The sequence below is a fragment of the Ochotona princeps genome, chromosome 22, assembly GCF_030435755.1.
Source record: "Ochotona princeps isolate mOchPri1 chromosome 22, mOchPri1.hap1, whole genome shotgun sequence".
NCBI lineage: Eukaryota > Metazoa > Chordata > Mammalia > Lagomorpha > Ochotonidae > Ochotona > Ochotona princeps.
This window is the reverse complement of record NC_080853.1, coordinates 882002-903194: the sequence shown is the minus strand read 5'-3', so window position 1 is coordinate 903194 and position 21193 is coordinate 882002. Positions and strand designations below refer to the sequence as shown.

At 59.6% G+C, this 21193-nt stretch overlaps 1 protein-coding gene across 1 annotated transcript in view; it reads right to left on the bottom strand.

Annotated features, from left to right (window-relative positions):
- Positions 1-21193, bottom strand: part of TAF4 (TATA-box binding protein associated factor 4) — a 45817-nt gene that overhangs the window by 13528 nt on the left and 11096 nt on the right. The window contains exons 2-5 of the mRNA XM_058679679.1: positions 3959-4125; positions 2982-3101; positions 812-931; positions 72-194 (exon numbers count right to left, since the gene is read on the bottom strand). Of these exons, the coding sequence (XP_058535662.1) occupies positions 72-194; positions 812-931; positions 2982-3101; positions 3959-4125 (530 nt within the window). The remainder of the gene's footprint in view (positions 1-71; positions 195-811; positions 932-2981; positions 3102-3958; positions 4126-21193) is intronic.

The following is a 21193-nucleotide window of genomic DNA, read 5'->3' as shown; positions in this document are numbered from 1 at the left end:
TCCTGCTGACCCTCTCCTGCTGACCCGCCGTCACGGCCGTGCCCGGCTCGGGGAATCGTGCAACTTCTCACCAGTAAACTCTGCACCAGCTCCTTCACGTTCGCTGCCGTCTCTGTGGACTGCTTACCAGACGAGGCCAGCTTTATTAACGTAGACAGAAAGTTTTTGCATTTCTTCACGTTTTCCATGGTCTCCTAGGTTAAAGTATAAAGACAAGTGAGGCAGTCAGGGGAGCCTCGCAGACACTTTCCAGAAAACACTGTGAGGGCAGCCCACCACGCCTGTCCAGGGCACCACAGGGCTGTACCCTCGGCCCAGAGGCATCGCACTGAGCGACCGAAGGCAGGCACGGGCACTGTGCTGACAGCAGAGGGCGCCACCTGGATGCACCCCAGAACCCACTCCTGGTGAGAGCTCCAGAGAAGCACGGAAAGGGCCCAGAAGTGACACGATGCCATCTTGCTAAAAGACCCGCACGGGTGTGGGGCACAGGGAGTGGGGAGAGCGACACGGGGAGAGGGTTCAGGGAGTGGGCTAGGGGCACAGGGAGTGGTGTCACTGTGCCAACAGGGTGGCCAGGGTGCCCCTCCACTGCCACCAGCCAGTTGTCTCCCATCTACAGACAGCCCCCTGGTCTAAGCTGAGAGAGAAGATCGGGGTGCTTCACTGCACCCTTCCCGCGCCTCATCAGGGCTGTGGGCTCAATGCCCCCCTCACACGTCGATGGTCCGAGCCAGCAGGAAGCAGGGGGAGGTGTGGCAGCTGCTTGCCCAGCTGTCCCCAAGGGCCCCGAGAAGCGGCAGGCTCTTACCGTGGCAGCTGTGGTGGTGGCGCTGGCCCCTGGAACTGTCCTCTGAGGAGCTCCTGCCGGAACCGCAGTCGCCGTCCCGAGGGCAGCCGTCTGCGTAGCGCCCCCCAGGACGAGCTGAGGCTGCAGGGACCCAACACCCACGGTGATGACATGGCAGGCCACCCAGCAGCTCCCCGACAGCTGAGGGTCCCTGCCGCCAGCTGCCGCCTTTAGGCAGCCAAGCCTCAGCAGAGCCACACTTCTGATGGCACCCGGGGAAGCCTCCTGCTGCGCCTGCATGAACAGCCCATCCCGGGAAAGGGCCTACCGTGCGGTCACTGTGAGGAGGCTGGGGTGACCAAGGACCAAGCCCCCTCTGCCCTCCTGCATGAACCTCACCCAGCAGCCACAGCAGGCAGGGTCAGAGCTCACCACACTGCCAGGAGGGAGCGGCCGCTGGGCTGAACAAATGGGCACAACACCTCAGATGCTGCAAAATTATCAAGGTTTCCGTTTCACAGGAATGAGCCTGATGCAAACATTTGCTGACTCTGAGTGTGTGCCCATTTGTAAACGCAGCTGCCAAGACTCCCTCGCAGCCTTTAGCTAACTCCTTGCCTGCAGCACAGAGCGCAGGCAGGGGGCAGTGCAGCCCCGGGAAGTGCTGCGACTAGCTCTTTGGGGCTTCCCGGGGCCACCCCCGAGGCGGTCAGGGAGCAGAGAGGCATCCCCGCCCTGCCTGGGAGCTCCACTCCCTGGGCACTGCCTCACAGGGTGAGGCGGGCAGCCCTGGAGGCGCAGAGGGGCCTTGGGCCAGTCCGGACCTGGGAGCTCCACTCCCTGGGCACTGCCGCACAGGGTGAGGCAGGCAGCCCTGGAGGCGCAGAGGGGCCTTGGGCCGGTCCGGACCTGGGAGCTCCACTCCCTGGGCACTGCCGCACAGGGTGAGGCGGGCAGCCTGGAGGCGCAGAGGGGCCTTGGGCTGGTCCGGACCTGGACCACAGGACTCACCTTCTCTCTGGGGGTTGGTTACCACTCTCGTTATTACTCTTTTTATCATTATTATTATTTAACTTAATGCAGTTGGCAGGCAGAGACAAGCAGGCCCCCCATCAGCTGCTTCACTCCTGAAGGGCCCCCAGCAGCCAGGGCTGGGTCAGGCCGAAGCCCCCGCCAGGGCTCCCCTGGGCCCCCACTGGGGTGGCCAGCAGCCACACAGGCCCTCTGGCTACTGCGCCCAGAGCTTCATTTTTCAGGGTGCATCCCCTGACACCTGCTGACTTCAGTGACTGCGTCTTTCCCAAACTTCACTGACACTGTGAGCTTCTCAGAAAATAATTGCCCAAGTTGGGGCCCTCCCCCACAGGGGCTTCCTGAGCCCCCGCCTGCCAGTCCCTGCTCCTGGTGCCACAGACCCACATGGGATCCAGAATCCCTGTCACCCTCTGCCGGCCAAGCCCAGGGCATGGCAGCAGGAGGACCCGCAGAGCCCAGCGCCAGGGTCAGCTCCGAAGGGCCCTGCCTTCTTCCCCAGCAGAAGGGCCAGACAAGCCAGTACAGGACCTTCCTGTGGCCCAGAGGCCACAGCTGAGCTTCCCAGAGCAATGCCCACCACAACAGTGGCCAGCTTAACACACTCCAAAACAAGAGCCCCGAGTGGGAGCAAGTAGGGGCGGACCAGTCCCCCCACGAGGGTGTGGTAGGGCACAGAATGAGAGCCACACTGGTGATCCGACACCAGGACTGGCAGAGTGGCCCAGACCCAGCACCTGCCCTCACCCACTCAGGCCTCCCACACGCAGCGAAGCCGGGGGCCGGCGTGATCCGACAGCGGACAGGCTCAACTCCTGGCTCTGCCTCTGATCAGTTTCCCAGAAGCAGCACGCGGCCAACGGGTCCCTCCGGCCCTGCATCTACACAGGGAACCAGCAAGTGGAAGGTTTCTCTGCTCTCTCTCTGCCTTTCAACTCAACTACAAATCTTGAGTCGTGAGGCACCCCTGTCAACACACCTGCTGCACAGGGGAAGCTCCCTGGGCCCGGCTGGGGACCGATGCTGTACGAACAAGGAACCCTGTTCTGGGAAAAGCACCCCGAGTTCAGCAGCACTCTATGAACCCCAGTCCCCACCCGCGACAAGACCCACGCACATGACGCAACGCCCCAGCTCCAGGGCCCATGCTACCTCTTACCTGAACACCAGGCGAGCGCTGTAGGCTTGTAGTGGGCTGTACCGTCGTCTGGGCCTGAGATACTTGCTTGATTATGGTCGTGGGGGTCACCTGCCGTGCAATGATGGGTGTCCCAGGCGCCTGCCAGATCAGCCAGTCATGTCAGACAAGCACCAGCCCACACAGCAGAGCTCCCCAACCCGTGTACAGACCCCAACCAGGACAGTTCAGGACCCACAGGCACAGCAATGTCTCATGGGAGCCACCAAACCAGGAGCTGTAATCAGAACATACACACACTGCCACCCCCAGTCTCCAGGCACCTCCGCCACCGTCACTGCACACGTTTGCAAGGTCACTATCCAGGTGGCAAAGGCAAAACAAGCCAACAACAGGAGGACAGGCCTGCCAGGAGGGAAAAGCACCTCACACGAACAGGACAAGTGTGACAGTGAGGGGCTGACAGCACCTACATGGGGCCACAGCGCACGGCCCACAGCACACGGGGCCCACAGCACATAGCCCACACTGCACAGCACACGGGGCCCTCAGCACATGGCCCACAGCACATGACCCATAGCACATGGCCCACAGTGCACGGCCCAGAGGGCACAGCCCATAGGGCACACTCCACAGTGCATGGCCCACAGCACACGGGCCCACAGCACACGGGGCCCTCAGCACATGGCCCACAGGACACAGCCCACAGCACATGGGGCCCCACAAGGCACAGCCCACAGCACACAAGGCATGGGGCCCACAGCACACGGCCCAGAGTTCACAGCCCACAGCCGAAAGGCACCCAACCTCATCCATCAGCACTTCGCCTGGGGAATTAGACACAACAGCCCCCGGGCGCTCTGAGATATGAGGTGCCTCCACCAGCTTGCAAGCGGAACGGCAGGAGACAGTGCTGTGCCCAGGCTCCCTGCACCCCTTGCTCACCTGGGAGGCCCTGGCCCCGAGGAGCAGGTGCCCCAGGGTGTGTGTGCACTCACCTGTACGGTGGAGATCTGGACAGGAGGGGCACTTGTGGGGGTGGCAGGACGGGGCGCCATGGTGCTCTGAGGCTGGGCCTGGGCATGCGCCTGCGCCTGCATCTGCGCCAAGGCCTGCTGGGGGATCATCAAGAGCTGCCCGTTCTCACTCCGCACAAGGACCATCCCTGGGACAAGACGGGGCAAGGTCAGGACAATGTCTGACACTGTGAAGGGCAGAGCCAAGGCAGTGCCAGCACTGGCCAGCAGAGCCAGGTCGGCCACCACCACAGGCTCACCAGCAGCCAGCCAGGTGCTAGCCAAGTGCCCACACTGCACTTCCCAGGGTAACCAAGGTCAAAGTGACGAGGGGCAAGGTCAGGCAGTGAGGGGGTCGGGCCAAGGCTCAGAGGACCTGCTGACATCACGAAACTGGGCCCCAAGGGCGCCCCCATGCTGGCTCTGAGTCCTGGCATCGTCCACACCGCTCAGGGAATCCCCCACCTGAGCCCTGAGTCCTCCGCTGTCCACACCATATGAAGGCATGGAGGGGGCGGGGAAGTGTTCCCACACTCGGCTGGGCACACAGCGCCATGCTGGGAATCCCCTGGGCAAGGATGGTCACTCACCCTCACTCTTGGGAAAGCAAAGCACACCACCCAGGAGGAGCACTACCCACCAACCATGTTGAGGTTCTGCTGCCCAGGCAGGAACCAGGCAGCCGGGCCCAGGGCAGCCCAGCTCAGGAGACCAGCTGCCGGGGAAAGTGCTGCTCCCCGACAGAGGGAGGGGCTCCTGAGGGCAGGCCTGGCTCCCACACCCATCACACAGTACAGAAGCAAAGGCAAGGCCTCCCCCTGGGCTTGCCACTAAAATTCTTGACCCAAAACCCCACAGTCAGGCCTGTAAAGACAGCTGCCCTCCAAGACGTCCCACTGAAAACAGAACAGGCTGAAGGCAGCCAACCCAGCCAGGCCCAGGCACTGCACGTCTCTGCCCCCGAGAGGCCTCATGCTGCCATAAGGACGGCTTGGAAAAAGGTGCGAGCAGGGACCCAGCCCAGAGATGGCCTCAGGCAGGTGGCAGGTGAGTCTGCCTTGCTCAGCAGCCACTGGCAAGTTGGAGGCAGCAGCAAGCCTGGTCACCCAAGATCTCCAAGGCCACCTGAAGGCCACCAGCAGTGGACCCAGGCCGTGGGACGGCAGCCCAGACACACACAGTGTCCTGAAGGCCACCAGCAGTGGACCCAGGCTGTGGGACAGCAGCCCAGACACACACAGTGACACACACAGTGGCCACCAGCAAGGCAGCACATGGACCCTGTGACTTAACAGGCAGCCCAAGCTGGAATGTGCTTTCATTTCCACTTGGAAAAATAACCCCAGCAACACTGAAAGGAACACATCAGACACTCACTATGGTCAAAACTTTATCAGAATCAAGTGGCATTTTGAACGTGTCCCAAGTATAAAAGCTATGACTCCTTAGAGCACGACAGTCAGGCCATTAGCACCTCTGTCACGGCCAAGACACCTGCTGACTCAACTCCAGACAACGGCCCATTCACGTCCCTGCCCTGTCCAGGAGCCAACCCAGGCTGCTTCGGCCTCAAGATTCTGATCCACAGGACGGCATTACCTTCACCTTTGCCAAAACTAAGAACCCACAGGCTCCCGGGAGCCACCCAAGGCTGCGCTGGCAGGAGCTGGCCTGGCTGCTGAGCAGCAGGGGCCCCTGCGCGTGTGCCCTGCACAGACAGGGACAGACCCACCTGCCACCGAGGCTGGCAGAGCCCGGCAGAGCTTTCCTGCGCGCCCTCCCCTGCCCCACAGCACTCATTCTGTGCCAGCCTCACTGTGCCTCACACTAAGCATACTCACAGCTCCCACTCAGGTTAAGAGTCAGTGTTAGTCTAGATTCTATTTTTCTTTATCGTCAAAAAGTAGGTTTCACTACGATTTATTTACCTACTTGAAAGACAGAATTACACAGAAAGTTACAACCACACCCACCACGGTCGCTCAACCCCACAGGCCAATGCAGGGCTCAGAGCCTTGACGATACAGGGACCACACCCCTCAGGCTCCCGCCGCCTGCCTCACTCCCCCAACAGCGACGCTCCTGGAGCAGGTCCCCCAACAGCGCACTCAGAACCCAACAAGGACACACAGCCAAGGCCAGCCTAGGCAGGACAACTCCCCAACCAGCGACGCCAGCAGCCTTCGGTGTGGTGCCAACACAATGGTGCAAGTCCCCAGAGGGCAGCTCTGCGGCCTACTCCCTGCACAGCGCCCAGGAAGGCACAGAGGACGGCCCACAAAGGAGACCTGCACGGACAACAGGGCCCAACATACGCCCCTCACACACTCTTCTCCTTCTCTCCACCATCACACAGCAGAGAAGAAATGTAGTACAGGCAAGGTCCAGCAGAGGGAGAGGGCAGCAGAGTCCAGGACAGGCACGAAGAGCACAGTCCTTCCAGGAAGCAGGGACAACTGAACACGCACAGGCAAAGACTCGGACGCACACCTCCCAGCGTCCACCGGAACCAGCCCGGCCTGAGTCCATGGACACTGCAGCTTCCAGGGGAGCCCTGACTCTGGCAGCAGCTCCAGGCAACAGCACAGCTGCACAGTAGCCAGAGAAGCTGGCCTCCTCAGACCTGCAACATTCCCTCTAAGACAGGCTCAGAGGACAGACAGCAGAGTGGAACGTGCCTCCAACACAGAACTCCCACAGTGAGAAAGCAGCCCGAAGTGGCCGGAGCTGACCAGAACACCAATGCCCGAGGAGGAGGTGCGCAGCCGTGCTACTGGCCAGGCCTACCAGTTCTGCTCTTCAGGCTCTAAAACAGTGATGGCTGAAGGAGTAAGAAGGCTGGGAAGACAGATGTGGCATCTACTGACTGACTCATGCTGACAGACAGCCCATGGTCGCTGCGACTGGCCTAGGCCAGAGCCGGGAGATGAAGCTGGGAGCTGGGGGCAGGAGCAGGAGCCGGGAGCAGGATCAGGAGCTGGGAGCAGAAGCTGGGAGCAGAAGCTGGGAGCAGGAGCGGGAGCCAGGAGCCGGGAGCAGGATCAGGAGCTGGGAGCAGAAGCTGGGAGCAGAAGCTGGGAGCAGGAGCGGGAGCCAGGAGCCAGGAGCGGGAGCCAGGAGCCGGAAGCAGGAGCCAGGAGCCGGGAGCAGGAGCCAGGAGCCAGGAGCTAGGAGTGGGAGCAGGAGTGGGAGCCAGGAGCCAGGAGCCGGAAGCAGGAGCCGGGAGCTAGGAGTGGGAGCCAGGAGCAGAAGCAGGAGCAGGGTGCGGGAGCCGGGAACCAAGAGCAGGAACAGGGAGCAGGGAGCTGGGAGCAGAAGCAGGGAGCGGGAGCCTGGAAGCCAGGAGCCAGGAGCCTGGAGCAAGAGCCAGGAGTCGGGAGCCGGGAGCTGGGAGCCAGGAGCTGGGAGCAGGTGCCGGGAGCCGGGAGCCTGGAAGCCGGGAGCTGGGAGCAGGAGCGGGAGCTGGAGCGGGAGCTGGAGCAGGAGCTGGAGCGGAAGCCAGAGCTGGGAGCCAGGAGCAGCAGCCAGGAGCGGGAGCCAGGAGCTCCATCGAGGTCTTTCTGGGTGGCAGCAGGGACACGAGCCCCTCACCTTCCAGAGTGCCTGTCAGCACGAAATGACCAGAGCAAAAGCAGGCTCCCATCCCCGGCACAACCCTGCACCACGGCGCCCACCCTCTGCTCCCATCCCCGGCACAACCCTGCACCACAGCGCCCACCCTCTGCTCCTGCTCCCAGGAGCTCACAGGGAAGGAAGCACCCAGCGGGTCAGCCAAAGCAACAGCCTGAAGGCAGGCAACCTGGACACAGTAGCAGGTGGAAGTAAAAGCACAGAAATTCTCGTCTACTGTAATGAAAAAGCTCTCAGCAACCAGACGGAGGGGACCCACAGCAACTCGGGGAATCCCAAATGACTGTGCTCAGTAAGAGCAGTGGGAGAGAGGCACTAGGCTCTTCCACCTGCTGCGACACACACCTGGCTCCAGGGACAGAGGGGTGTCAGTGACCATATGCCGACAAGGGGCCTGCAGACGATGGGTGGCTGGGGCTCCTGACCATGAGGTCAGCGTCCACACACATCAGAACTTGCTCAGCTGTCATGGCAGCACTGGGCATTCACCCTCAGCAGAGCCCTCAGGCAGAAACACTGGTAGCTCCAAGCATGGACAGCGCGGCCCTAGCGCACTCACCTTCCCCCCGCCGTCCCCAGCCCACCAGGGACCCCCGCCTGCTGCCCACTCGCCAGCAGAACACAGCAGGAGCCCTGTGGGAACCCTGGGCGCCACAACAGTCCACATCAGCCATCTCGCTCTCTTTTTAAAACACTGGAACATTTGCAGACTTTGCCGGCTGAGCATCCAAAACCAAACGCTGAGCCAGCACTCCAGGCCACAAGCCGTGGAATCCAGCACTCCAGGCCACAAGCCGTGGACTTCAGGGCATCCCTGGGCCTCAGCAGCAGAGCTGACAGACTGGCCAGGAGGCTACGAAGGGAGCCTGGGATGCAGCAGCCGCAGGTCAAGTGGCAGATCAGCCTCTCCCCAGGGATTAGAGGGATTGGCCTCTGCTGACCCATCCGGGACAGAAGGACGGTCCCCCCAGGCCTGTCTCCCTGAGTGCTGAGGGCCCCTCACACACCCCAGAGCTGCTCTTAAGCCTTCTGATTCATTCTGGCTGGGCAGGACTGCTTCCCGGGAAGCTTGGCTCTAGCAGGGGCCACAGACCAGTCAAGAGAAAGCAGGTAGTGGCCTGAGTGTGAGGTCACCCACCCACTTCCCTCATGAACACTGACGTGGGTTTCAGCGCCCCCCACACACCTGCAGCCCAGCACAGGCCAGAAGCACCCCAAAAAGGAGCACGGGGCCAGCAGCCCGTATCAGAGCACCTTCTCTGCTCCAGCTCCCTGCACAGATCAACAGAACGCACTCTTGGCTCCCTGGCCCACCTGCCTGAGGCGCTACCCGCGTCTTCCTCTGCGTCCTCCCCTCCAGGCCCACTGCCCGCAACGCAAGCCCTGGCTGCCCCTCACAAGTGTCTCTGCCCTCAACCACAGTGCTCAACTTGCAAGGCTCCACTCCACATGCACACACACCTCCCTCAAGGGCTCCACACACACACACACACACACACACCAAGGGTTACACACACACACACCCCAAGGGTTACACACACACACACACCAAGGGTTACACACACACACACACACACACACACACCAAGGGTTACACACACACACACACACACCCCAAGGGTTACACACACACACACCCCAAGGGCTCCACACACACACACACACACCGCAAGGGTTTTACACACACACACACACAAAGGGCGCACACACACACACACACACACCAAGGGCTACACACACACACACACACACCGCAAGGGTTTTACACACACACACACACACACACAGGGCACACACACACACACACCTCAAGGGTTACACACACACACACACACCAAGGGCTACACACACACACCAAGGGCTGTGCACACACACACACACACTCCAAGGGCTCCCCCTGACACACACACACCAAGGGCTGTGCACACACACACACACACACACCAAGGGCTGCACACACACACACACCCATACCCACACACTCCAAGGGCTCCCCCCAACACACACACACCAAGGGCTCACACACACACACACACCCATGGGCTCCACATGTGCACACACACGTACCCACACACACACCTACACTCCTTCCCCACCATCCTGGCCTTCTGCTCTGAGCCCCTCCCACCCAGGGCCTCTCAAAGCTGGGACACAGTTCCCCACCCCTCCACTCCACTCCACCCTGGTGCTCGGCCCCACAGGCCAGCCACTCCAGCTGCCCAGGAGCACACTGCAGGCCCCCCTGTGCGGCCCTCAGAGCTACCCAACACCACTCTGCAGGGCTGAGAGTGCCTGGAGGTGGAGATGTCATTTCTCTGCTCCCGGAGGGAAGTGTAGAGCCCCCGCAATGTCCTGGGCTTTCCCATAAGGTACTGCACCTCCCCGCCGGCATTCAGGCTGACACCCCAAACAGCAGTCATGCTTGTCTCTGAGCCCAAGGCAGCAGGCATGGCCCCTCGCACAGCCTGATTCTTTGCTAGCTAGCCCCTGGCCCCACACCTGCCCCGTGCCCAGCCCAGATACACAGCCTACATGCGTCACACCTCCTCCCCTTTACTGCTGGCTGGGTGGGCCTGGGCTAGGCAGGCCGTGGTCACCCAGGCAGGGTGGACCCTCCTGGGCACAGACGCCCAGCCAGGTGAGGGGGGCCTACAGGTACTCCCCCTCCACGCCACCTGCTGAGTCAGCTTTGAGGAAACAGGAAGCGGAGCAGCAGTCAGAGGTGTGTCAGCTGACTCTCTCAGCCCTCAGGGAGGTCTCTGCAGCCCCTCGCCTCCAGGCTGTCCCCGCCCCCCCCGCCCCCTCCCCCCCCACGCGGCCCAACCAGAGGCCAGCCCTGCACCCCACTCCATTTCTTCCCACTTCACTGTTCGGGAAGGTGTAGGAAACGCCTTCTGGCCACCAGGCGTTCCTTTGACGGAGGGCATGGCACTCGAGCCACCTCCTCCCCCTGTGCCCATCAGGCCTGGCCTTGCTCCAGGCTCTCTCGGCCTCCCCACGCCCCTCTCCTCAGTGCTGGCGTCACAAGCCCCTTCTTGGCTTAGCTCACCGGACAGCCTCGTCTCCACAGGCATGGCCCCGGTCCTCAGGGGGAGTGTCTGTCAGAACCACCCCAGACACGGGCACCCTCCCACAAGTGAGGGACCTTTTGTTCTGCCAAGGACCATTTAAATGTCTCTAAGTCATTCAACTCACAGAATCAGTCACTCAAACTGGCCACATTCACGCACGCAAAGGGCCGGCCAAGCAGCCATCCCCGACTTCCTGGTCCTGAGTCACACTCCTGCTCAGCGGGACTTGTGTCCCATGTGGCTCAGAGGCACCTGTGTCTCCCAGTTCCAGACCCACTGCACTGCTTTTCCAGGCGGCCCGAGAGAAGGCTCCGACAGCACAGACGCAGCAGCCACAGGCCGGAGGACCAGGCTCAGGGTCTGGCCTCAAAGTCCTCTCCGTGGCTTGGAAATGCAGTGACACATTCAAGGGAGCTGAGGTCAGAAACGCACCCTTGGCGACCTTCCCCAGCCTCACCGACCCAACAGCACAGCAGCATGCCTGTGAGCCCTCCCATACCTCATGGCCTCCACTCGGTCAGGGAGTTCACACCACGAGGACCCACCTGGCCAGCCACATCTGAGGGACCCGTGGGAGGGGGCAGGGGACAAAGACATGGGCAGGAGCATGGAACAGGACAAGACATGGCGGTGGGGGACAAGCCTGAGGTCCCCAGAAGAAGGGACCAGGCCAGCTCCCAGCAGACCTCTAGCTGTGAGCGCCACTGTGACCAGCTGGGCTTTCTAATTTCTGCTCGCCTCTGTTCATTGCAATGGAAAGACAGAACAGTCCCACCCACTGGCTCACTCTCCAAATGTCCGCAACAGGACTGGGCCAGGACCGCACCAGGAGCCGGAAGCTCCGCCCAGGGCTCCCACAGGAGGCAGGCACCCCAGCCAGTTCCCAGAGCCCATCGGCAGGAGCCAGGACCAAGCTCAGACACAGATCCGGGTGTGAGTATGCCCGGTGGCGGCGAAGCCACAGCGAGCAGCACCTGTCCCCACAGCTTTAGGCTGCTTTTAAAGATTTACTGATCTACTTTGAATATCAGCTACAGAGAGAAAAGGGGGGACAGGGCACTTCCACCTGCTGGTCCACCCAGCAGGCCTCAGTGGCAGGACTGGACCAGGCCAAAGCAAGCGGCCTGGAGTTCCATCCGGGTCTCCCACAGGGGGCAGAGGCCATTAGCAGGAAACTGGATCGGAAGTGGAGCAGCTGGACACCCACCGGCATTCATACGTCACCAGTACTGCCAGCAGCAGCTCTCTGGCCTGCCATGCAACACCAACCCATTTTAACAACAGGAAGCCAGCGAGACATGCCAACTGGAATCTTAACTCCACCAGCAGCTTTTGGCTGCTGGGAGACGGGGCGTAGCCTGGCCTGACTGCTTAAAAGCAGCCGGCGCCATCTTGGCAATGAGCTCTGGGGACTTGTGGGTGTGGAGTTACTGCCTAGGGACAGCCAAGGGTAAGGCCACCGTAGGTTTAGGTGAGGAATGAATCCTGAGGGAGTCCCAACGACAGGGCCACTGTACTTGCAGGTCATGGAAGAGATCCCATCTTAGGAGAAAAATATTACAGTTCTTTACAAGGCCATCCTGGACTAAGAGGGACCTGCCAAAGCAGCTCACACGCGCCTGAAGACCAGGACGCACCGGCCTAGCGCGGGGCTGTGCCATCACGTGGCCCACTATCGGCTCCTCAGGCAGTGCAGGGCATCCCCAGCAGCACGGCAAGCTCAAAGGAGACCTTAGCCCGAGCTCACAGGGAGAGCCAGGTGAAGACACCTACTACATTGACAAGGTGCAGGTATGCAGTTCCCAGGACACCAGCAGCAACTACGTCCCACAGGGACTGCAGCAGCTGTGCCCGACGCCGTCCGCTAGTGGTAGCTTAGAGGCAGACTTTCATTAAATTAAATATTTTTTAAAAAATAAAAAATTTAAAGCATAACAAAAATACTGAAGAGAAAATTGGGAAAGATAAGAAACTTTTTCTTAAAGGATTTCTTTTTACTGGAAAGACAGATTTACAGAGAGAAGGACATTCCATCTGCTCCTACTCTACTCCCCAAGTGGCCACAACAGCCAGGACTGAAGCAATCCAAAGACAGAGAGGGGAGCTTCCTCGGGGTCTCCCACATGGGTGCGGGGTCCCAAGGCTTTGGGCTGTCCTCCACTGCTTTCCCAAGACACAGGCAGGGAGCTGGATAGGAAGTAGAGCAGCTGGGACAAGAACTGGTGAACATATGGGATCCCGGCGCTTGGAAGGGGAGAATTATCCCACAGGTCCATCGCCACAGGCCAGAGCGGGAGCCTCTTCACGCTCCAAGCCAGCACAGCAGAGCCGCAGCAATGGGATGGGGGGCACAGTGCATCAACTCACCCTTCAGGACTGTCCCCGAACAACAATGCTGGATAAAGTTCAATATAAGCATTAGACCAAGGCCAATGCAACCCAAAACAGAATTAGCAAAAAATTTTAAAATGACAATACAACTTACAACAGCAGCAATAAACTCGAAGTGCAAAACCTATATATGGGAAAGGGACATAAACGGCTCAACGGCTAAATCCTCACCTTTCAAGTGTCAGGATCTCATATGGGCGCTGGTTCATGTTCTGCTTGCTCCACTTCCCATCCAGCTCCCTGCTTGTGGCCTGGGAGGACGGCCCAAAGCCTTGGGACCCTGCACCCGCATGGGAGACCAGGAGGAAGCTCCTGACTCCTGGCCTTGGATTGGTTCAGCTCCAGCCACTGTGGCCATCTGGGGAGAGAACCAGGTGATAGAAGATCTTTCTCTGTTTCTCCTTCTCTCCGTAAATCCAATTTACTTTTCAATTAAAATAAATTAAAAAAAAATCTTACATACGGGAAAAAACACAAAACTCAACTGCAAGATGTTACAGGTGTCTCAGTGAGTGACACAACACAGCCACAGCCACCAACAGGAAGACACACCAGTGCACAGCCCGGTGGACACGGCCATCTACCCAGTCACCTGCGAGGACGCCCAGGGCCTGTCACACGGCTCAGAGCCAAGCACAGAAAGACCCCAGGGATGCTGGCTGTCTCCCGCTCCACCTCGCCTTCCGTCACAGTGTCAACTCCAACACTGCGAGCGGCTCAAGTCAACCAGGTGCTACCACTCCCAACAGCGCTATACCCAGGGAAGCTCGCTCGCTCCCTGTCCTTCCCCAAGCCGCCACTTTTCATAATAAATAAATGGGGAGCCCAGCGTGGTGGCCTAACAGCTAAAGTCCTCACCTTGAATGCGCCGGGATCCCATATGGGCGCCAGTTCTAACCCGGCAGCCCCACTTCCCAGCCAGCTCCCTGCTTGTGGCCTGGGAAATCAGCAGAGGACAGCCCAAAGCCTTGGGACGCTGTGTGGGAGACCTGGAGGAAGTTCCTGGCTCCTGGCTTCGGACTGGTACAGCACTAGCTGTTGCAGTTGTTTGGGGAGTGAATCAATGCACTGAAGATCTTCCTCGCTCTCCTCTCTGTATATCTAACTTTGCAATAAAAATAAATAAATCTTTTAAAAATAAATGGGGGTGTCTTGCGGGGCTTGGGACTCTGACGAGGATGTCCGCACCCCAATTCCAAGTGTCCAGTGCCAACTTCAGGCTTTTCCACTTTGTATTTAAGGTTGACTGGTTGACTATTTGAGAGAGCGAGCAACAGAGAGGAGAGCTGCAGAGAGAGGCCTCGCACCGACCAGTTCCCTCTGGCCAGGACACCGCCACGGGAGAGCTAAGCTAAAGTCGAAGGGCGAGAACTCGCTCTGGGTCACGCTCGGGTTCCAGGTGCCCGAGCATTCGGCCCCTCAGCTGCCCGCCATGCGCACTGGCAGGATGCTGGGCCCGGAGGCAGCACCACAGCATGGGCAGGCCGGCCTCCTGCCGAGCAGCCAGATGACAGCAAGTCCATAGGTCCCTGCCACCCAGGTGGGAGACCCCGACAGTGCCCCTGGCTCCAGCCTGGTCCGGCCCGTCCATCTGAGGAGTGACCAGCAAATGGAGGACATCTCCACCCATCTGTCTCTGTGCCATCCCCACTCTGCTTGTTAAAAAGTGGAAAATGGGGCCTGGTGCCATGGCCTAGCACCTGAAGTCCTCATCTTGGACAAGCCGGGATCCCATATGGGCACCAGTTCTAATCCTGGCAGCCCTGCTTCCCATCCAGCTCCCTGCTTGTGGCCTGGAACCCTTGGGATCCTGCACCCCCGTGGGAGACCCAGAGCAGGCTCCTGGCTCCTGCCTTGGGATTGGCGCAGCTCCAGCCATTGTGGTCACTTGGGAAGTGAATCATCACGTGGGAGATCTTACTCTCTGTACATCTGACTTTCCAATAAAAATAAATAAATCCTAAAAAAAAAAAAAAAAAGCAAGCCCATCACACCCGGTGCTGGAGGGGACCGCCTCAGTCAGCGAGCAAGCAGCCCTGCTCGGCAGCTGCGTCCACACACCCGCCTGGCCTCTCGGGAGCTGCGTGGGTAAACACACACAGCAGCTTAACACGCCCTGCCACACACGCACCAACAGCACGCTGTGTGAGGAGGCCCGGCCCAACAGCACAGGCTGAGCAGGTGGGCAGTGCTCAGGCAGGCGCACGAGCTCCTCCAACCCCAACCGCACTCCTGAGGTACGCTCTTCATGCCAAGCGCCACCGCTGGGCCCAGCGAGCATCCTGTGGCCAAGTCCAGGCAGACTGTAGTGGCCAACAGTAGGAGGCAAGGTTGGATGCCCCAGGCTTCCAGCCCCCAGCCAGGCAGGGCAAGCCGAGCAGCCTGCAGCCTACGTGCCTCCCATCTGGCAGGGTAGATCTTGTTCCAAAATTATCTCTTTCAAGTTTCCAGCTCGACTCCTACTGGAGCTTCCTACACCTGCGCACATTAGGGGTGTTGGTGCCTGCAAGTGAAGATTAGCCTGTTGAGCCACAGTGCCGGCCCCCACTATAACACTTTCAATAGTGTTATACCACTACGATAGCGTAGTGGTTTAAATCCTCACCTTGCATGCCCGGGATCCCATATGGGTAACAGGTTCTAATCCCGGCAGCTCCACTTCCCATCCAGCTCCCTGCTTGTGGCCTGGGAAAGCTGTAGACGACAGCCCAATGCCTTGGGACCCTGCACCCACGTGGGAGACCTGGAAGAAGTTCTAGGCTCCTGGCTTCGGACTGGCTCAGCTCCAGCCGTTGTGGGCATTTGGGGAGTGAATCATTAGACAGAAGATCTTCCTCTCTGTCTCTCCTTCTCTCTGTAAGTTTGCTTTTCAAATAAATCTTTTTTGAAACAAGGTAACAATAACATGTACATGTGTGCACACCCACTTATTTTTACAAAAACAAACACTGAAAAAGCGTCTTACAAATGTGTCCTAAGTTTTTAAAAAACCAGGGAAGTGGACATGGGAGTTTGTGAAGCACGCAGGGACCACATGTGTGACACAGAAACCAGATCACAGCCAAGCAGAGGGCAGGGTGCACGCGGGGACAGGGCAGCCGAGGTGGCAGGTGCCAGGCACCAGTGCAGCCCCGTCCCACAACTCGGCTCCCGAGACCAGCTTCCTGCCCGACCCTAGAGGCCTCAGGACTGGCTCCAGGGTGAGCTCCCAAGCTGCCAGTTCATGCATTACACACTGAAACAGCAAGTATGTGGAGGTGCAGATTGGCCCCTGGCTCCTGGCCATGACCCCACTCAGCCTTGGGCAGGGCGGCCATTTGGTTCTCACCAAACGAGAACGCGCTCTCTGCATCTGCCCCTCGAACAAGTAAGCACTTGCACATCACTTCATCAGTAGGTAACCACACAGAAAGAACCCCATCCATGCGCTCTGAACCCAGAGCCTAGACAAAACCAGGACCAGCGGCCACCTCACCTGCTGACCAGGCGCGTACCTGCTTATGCTCTGCCTCAGATCCATGTTCCCACAGAAGACGGCTCAGGTCTTTCCGCCACTGCCACCCACATGGAAAACCTGGATAGAGGCCCTGGTTGCCGGCCTCAGCCTGGCCCAGTTCTGGCCACTGCAGCCATCGACAGAGTGAACCAGCAGGTGGAATATCTCCCTCTCACTGTAACTCTCACAACACTGAACCAATCCTCCTTTAAAAACGGAAGGGCCCAGTGCGGTAGCCTAGCCGCTAAAGTCTTCGCTTTGCATGCGCCAGGATCCCACATGGGCACTGGTTTGTGTCTCGGCCGCTCCACTTCCTTTCCAGCTCCCTGCTTGTGGCCTGGGAAAGCAGGAGAAGATGGCCCAAAGCTTTGGGACCCTGCATCTGCATGGGAGACCCTAAAGAAGCTCCTGGCTCCTGGCTCTGGATCAACTCAGTCCAGCTGTTGTGGCTGCTTGAAGAATGAGCCAGCAGATGGAATGTATTCCTCGCTGTCTCCTCTTCTCCCTGTAGATCTGACTTTCCAACAAAAATAAGTATCTTATAAAACCAAAGCAGCAGAGAGGAGCACTTGCACGGCAGTGCCTCACGCTGTAATTCTGGAAACACGCTCACTAAACACGATCACGTGCAAGACCCAAGACTGGGCCCGGCGGCGTGGCCTAGGGCCTAAAGTCCTCGCCATGTACGTGCCAGGATCCCATATGGGCGCTGGTTCTAATCCCGGCAGCACCGCTTCCCATCCAGCTCCCTGCTTGTGGCCTGAGAAAGCAGTCAAGGACGGCCCAATGCCTTGGGACCCTGCACCCGCGTGGGAGACCTGGAGGAGGTTCCTGGTTCCTGGCTCCAGATCAGCACAGCACCAACTGTTGCACTAAATTGGGGAGTGAATCATCGGACGGAAGATCTTCCTCTCTATCTCTCCTCCTCTCTATACATCTGACTTTGTAATAAAAATAAATAAATCTCAAAAAAAAAAAAAAAAGACCTAAGACAGTCTGCACAGGAGAAACACAAGCACCCCTTCAGGTCAGCAGGGAGGCCTGGAGGGTCAGGACCGAAGGGCAGGCCACAGCCCAACACACACCCGGCTCCACGGGCAGCACAGCCACACCCTGGGCGCCCATCCCAGAGCCAGCACAGCTGCACATGGGAGACACAGAAACCACCCCCAGATGGCACCAAGACCCCAGGGGGCACCCCAGAATACGGCAGGAGCATCTTGCCACACAGTCTTGCCCACCTCCCCCAATACATACACATAGTAGGCACACGCTCTAGCCAAACCATGTGGCCCACACTCACCGTGGCACTGCAATGACACGCCACCTGTGCCACGGACACGGGCCTGGCGTTCAGATCACAGGAAGGAGGGAAGATGACGGAAGGGCAGGCTGAGGCTCGCAGGGCACACACAGACAGTGCCCACGGGCAGGGAGGCCAGGGTGTCAGCCCGTCTACAGCCCAGGACCAGAGCGGAGCCTTGTAAGACACACACAACCCACAGCATTTGCACTACTTCCAGTGATGGCAAAGGTCTAGCCAGCAAGAGGGGGCATCCAGGAAGTGGGCACCACTCAGAGGGCGCTGGCAGACACATGGCTTTCCCTGGGCCAGACCCGCCCCCAGGGTACAGAGTGCCCAGCTCATCACTGCTTGTCCAGGGACTGACCTGACCAGAGCATGCCCTCATCTCAGGCAGGGACTTTCCTTCCTTCAAGCAGGAAACGCGGGCACAGCCTTTGGTGGGAAGGCTAGGGCCCCAGCGTTCCTCAACAGAGCGTGGGCTTCGTGCCAGCAAAGCGCACCAGGCAGTGGTCACAGCCCAGCAGCTGGGCTCCAGCCACCCACAGGAAGTGTCACCGGGGCCACCGCAGCCGTCTGGGGAGTGAGCAGATGGAAGATATCTCGAACTTTTTCTGAGTTTTTATTTATTTACTTATTTGGCAGAAAGACAGAGTCTCCCTACCCACCTGTTCACTCTCCAATGCTTACAACAGCTGGCCTGGGCCGTGCCCAGGTCAGTGCCCAGGACTCTGCCTAGCAGGTGCATCAGCAGGAAACTAGATCAGCAGTGGAACAATCTGGAACCTGGAGCATGCACTCCGATGTGTGGCGCCTCGCGCGGTGCACCTGCCGACACTGGGCCCAGCTCCACTCCAGTCACCACAGTGAGCCTGTCACTGTTCGGGACAGGCAGGGGCAACCACGTGGCACGGCACTGGTGTATCTCTCTCTCTAAGATTTATTTATTTTTATTTTAAACGTAGACCTACAAAGAGAAGGAAAGACAAAGAGCCCTTCCACCAGCTGGCACATTCCCCAAATGGCCACAGTGGCCAAAGCTGCTCAGGTCAGGAGCCAGGAGCTTCTTCAGGGTCTCCCACGCAGGGGCAGGTCCAAGGCTTTGGGCTGTCCTCGACTGCTGTCACAGGCCACAAGCAGGGAGCTGGATGGGAAGTGGGGCAGCTGGGGCACGAACCGGTACCCACAGGGGATGCCAGAGCGGCACGTGGAGAATCGGCTTGTTGAACCACCCTGCCAACCCCTCCTACATGCAAGCTCGCCAGTCTACACTCTGGCCGCTGGCCGTCTGCTCGCAGCCCAGGCCACACTCAGACGAACAGACCGCCCCTGTGTCTCAGCCAGCGGCTCGCTCTCCATGTGTCGTGGACAAGAGGCTTTCCTAGACAGACGCTTCCTCCAGGAAGCCCGCCAACCAGCAAAGGCCTTCCCAGACGACTCGCACGCTAGGAACTCTCCTCTAACCCAGGGTCATACAAACTGTCACCCCAAGGGTCCCCGTGAGTGACACACGCTTCTGCCATGGGGCTCTGGCCAGCTCTGGCCTCCCCAGCCAGCGAGGTCACCAGTCAGCGCTGGGCCCCCAGAAGCACGGGGTATGGGGCCTGGCTCAGCAGGGCCAGCGCACCAGGGGGATACCTGGAGAGGTCTCAGCTCCCGGCTTGAGCACAGCCCAGTCCCAGCCACTGCAGGAGTCTGGGGGAGTGAACCAGAGGACAGAGGATCGGAGAACGTGTGTCTGCCTGGCAAACAATGCAGACAAATGACACAGAAATTTGCTTTAAAAAATCCACTGGGGCTCACACAGTAGCTAAATCCCCACCTTGCAACCGCCAGGATCCCATACGGAAACTGCTTCCTATCCTGGCTATCCCACCTCCCTTCCAGCTCCCTGCCTGTGGCCTGGGAAGGCAGCAGAGGACGGCCCAGAGCAGTGAGAGCCTGCACCCGCGTGGGAGACCCGAGGCAGCTCCACGCTCCCGGCTCTGCGTCAGTGCAGTTCTGGCCGTTGCGGCCACTTGGGCAGTGAGCCAGCAGACGGGTCTTTATTTCCTTCTCTCCGTCTGCCTTTCCAATATAAATAAATAAATCTTTAAACAAAAATCCATGGGCCCTGCTCCAGGTGCAAAGCGACAGCAAGGCCTGCGAGTCACACCCGTGTGAGGTCACACATGAGCTGGGTCACACAGGACAGCGCCGCACAGGGAAGTCTGAGCTTCTAGGCAGCTCCTACAAGCCCTCACCACAAACAGGGCAGCAGGTGGGTGTCTGCTCCCAAGGACCCCAAGGGGAGAAAAGGGACCCCTGCCCAAGATGCTGCAAACACATTCCCTCCAACCCACAGGGACTCAGCCTGCTGGGGGACAGACCTGTAGCTGCTCAAGCTTCCATCACACCATCGCCTGGCACCAAGAATTCTTAGCCAGGGCATCAGAGGGGCTCACACGACCCTGGTCAAGGGCTGCCAGCAGAGCCACTCTTCCCAGGGAGCCACACCTCCCGCGCCCTCACCACCAACACGCCCAGCTCTGACCAGGAGCTCCAGCAAGCTGTGTGTGGCAGAAGCCAAGCACACAATCACACAGAAATCCCCAAGGGGACGTACCCGGGGCCTGACCCTCTCCTGCCTGCACCCAGCACTGCCCACCCAAGCCGAGGCAAGCCAGGACACGACTGCCTCTAGGCACTCCCTGTGCCACAAGGGTCCTGGACCGGACCCCCTGTGAGACTGGCCAGTCCTGGGTGGCCTGCTTGTAACACACAGCCCCAGGCCCTACTCAGGGGGCCAACAGGGTCCTAGACCGGACCCCCTGTGAGACTGGCCAGTCCTGGGTGGCCTGCTTGTAGCCGCCCCAGAGGCTCCTGCAGTTCTGGAGCCAAGACAGACCACATTACCTTGGGCTCTCGCAGGCCCAAGACAGACCGCATTACCTTGGGCTCTCACAGGCCCAAGACAGACCGCATTACCTTGGGCTCTCGCAGGCCCAAGCCCATCCGCCACGGCTCCACTTCCCTGCCCCAGCACAGCAGCAGCTTCTCCAGACACAACCCTGTCCGCCCGGCCCTCCACATCTGCCTGACAGCTCTGTACTCCCAAGGGGGACCAGGGGTCTCGGCACATGAGCCTTGAGCCTCAGCCTGGTGCCCACGTCCTCCCCAGCAGGCCAGCACCCTTCCACCTACAACCCCGGAGCTACCCACCGCCTAAGGGGTAGACTAACACTGCCTGAAGAATGTTTCCTGTCTCTCAAACACAAGGAAGTCACTCCTCCCCAGTCCTTCACCTCCGCCTGTCCAAATCCCATCCAAAGGTCAGGCCTCATCTC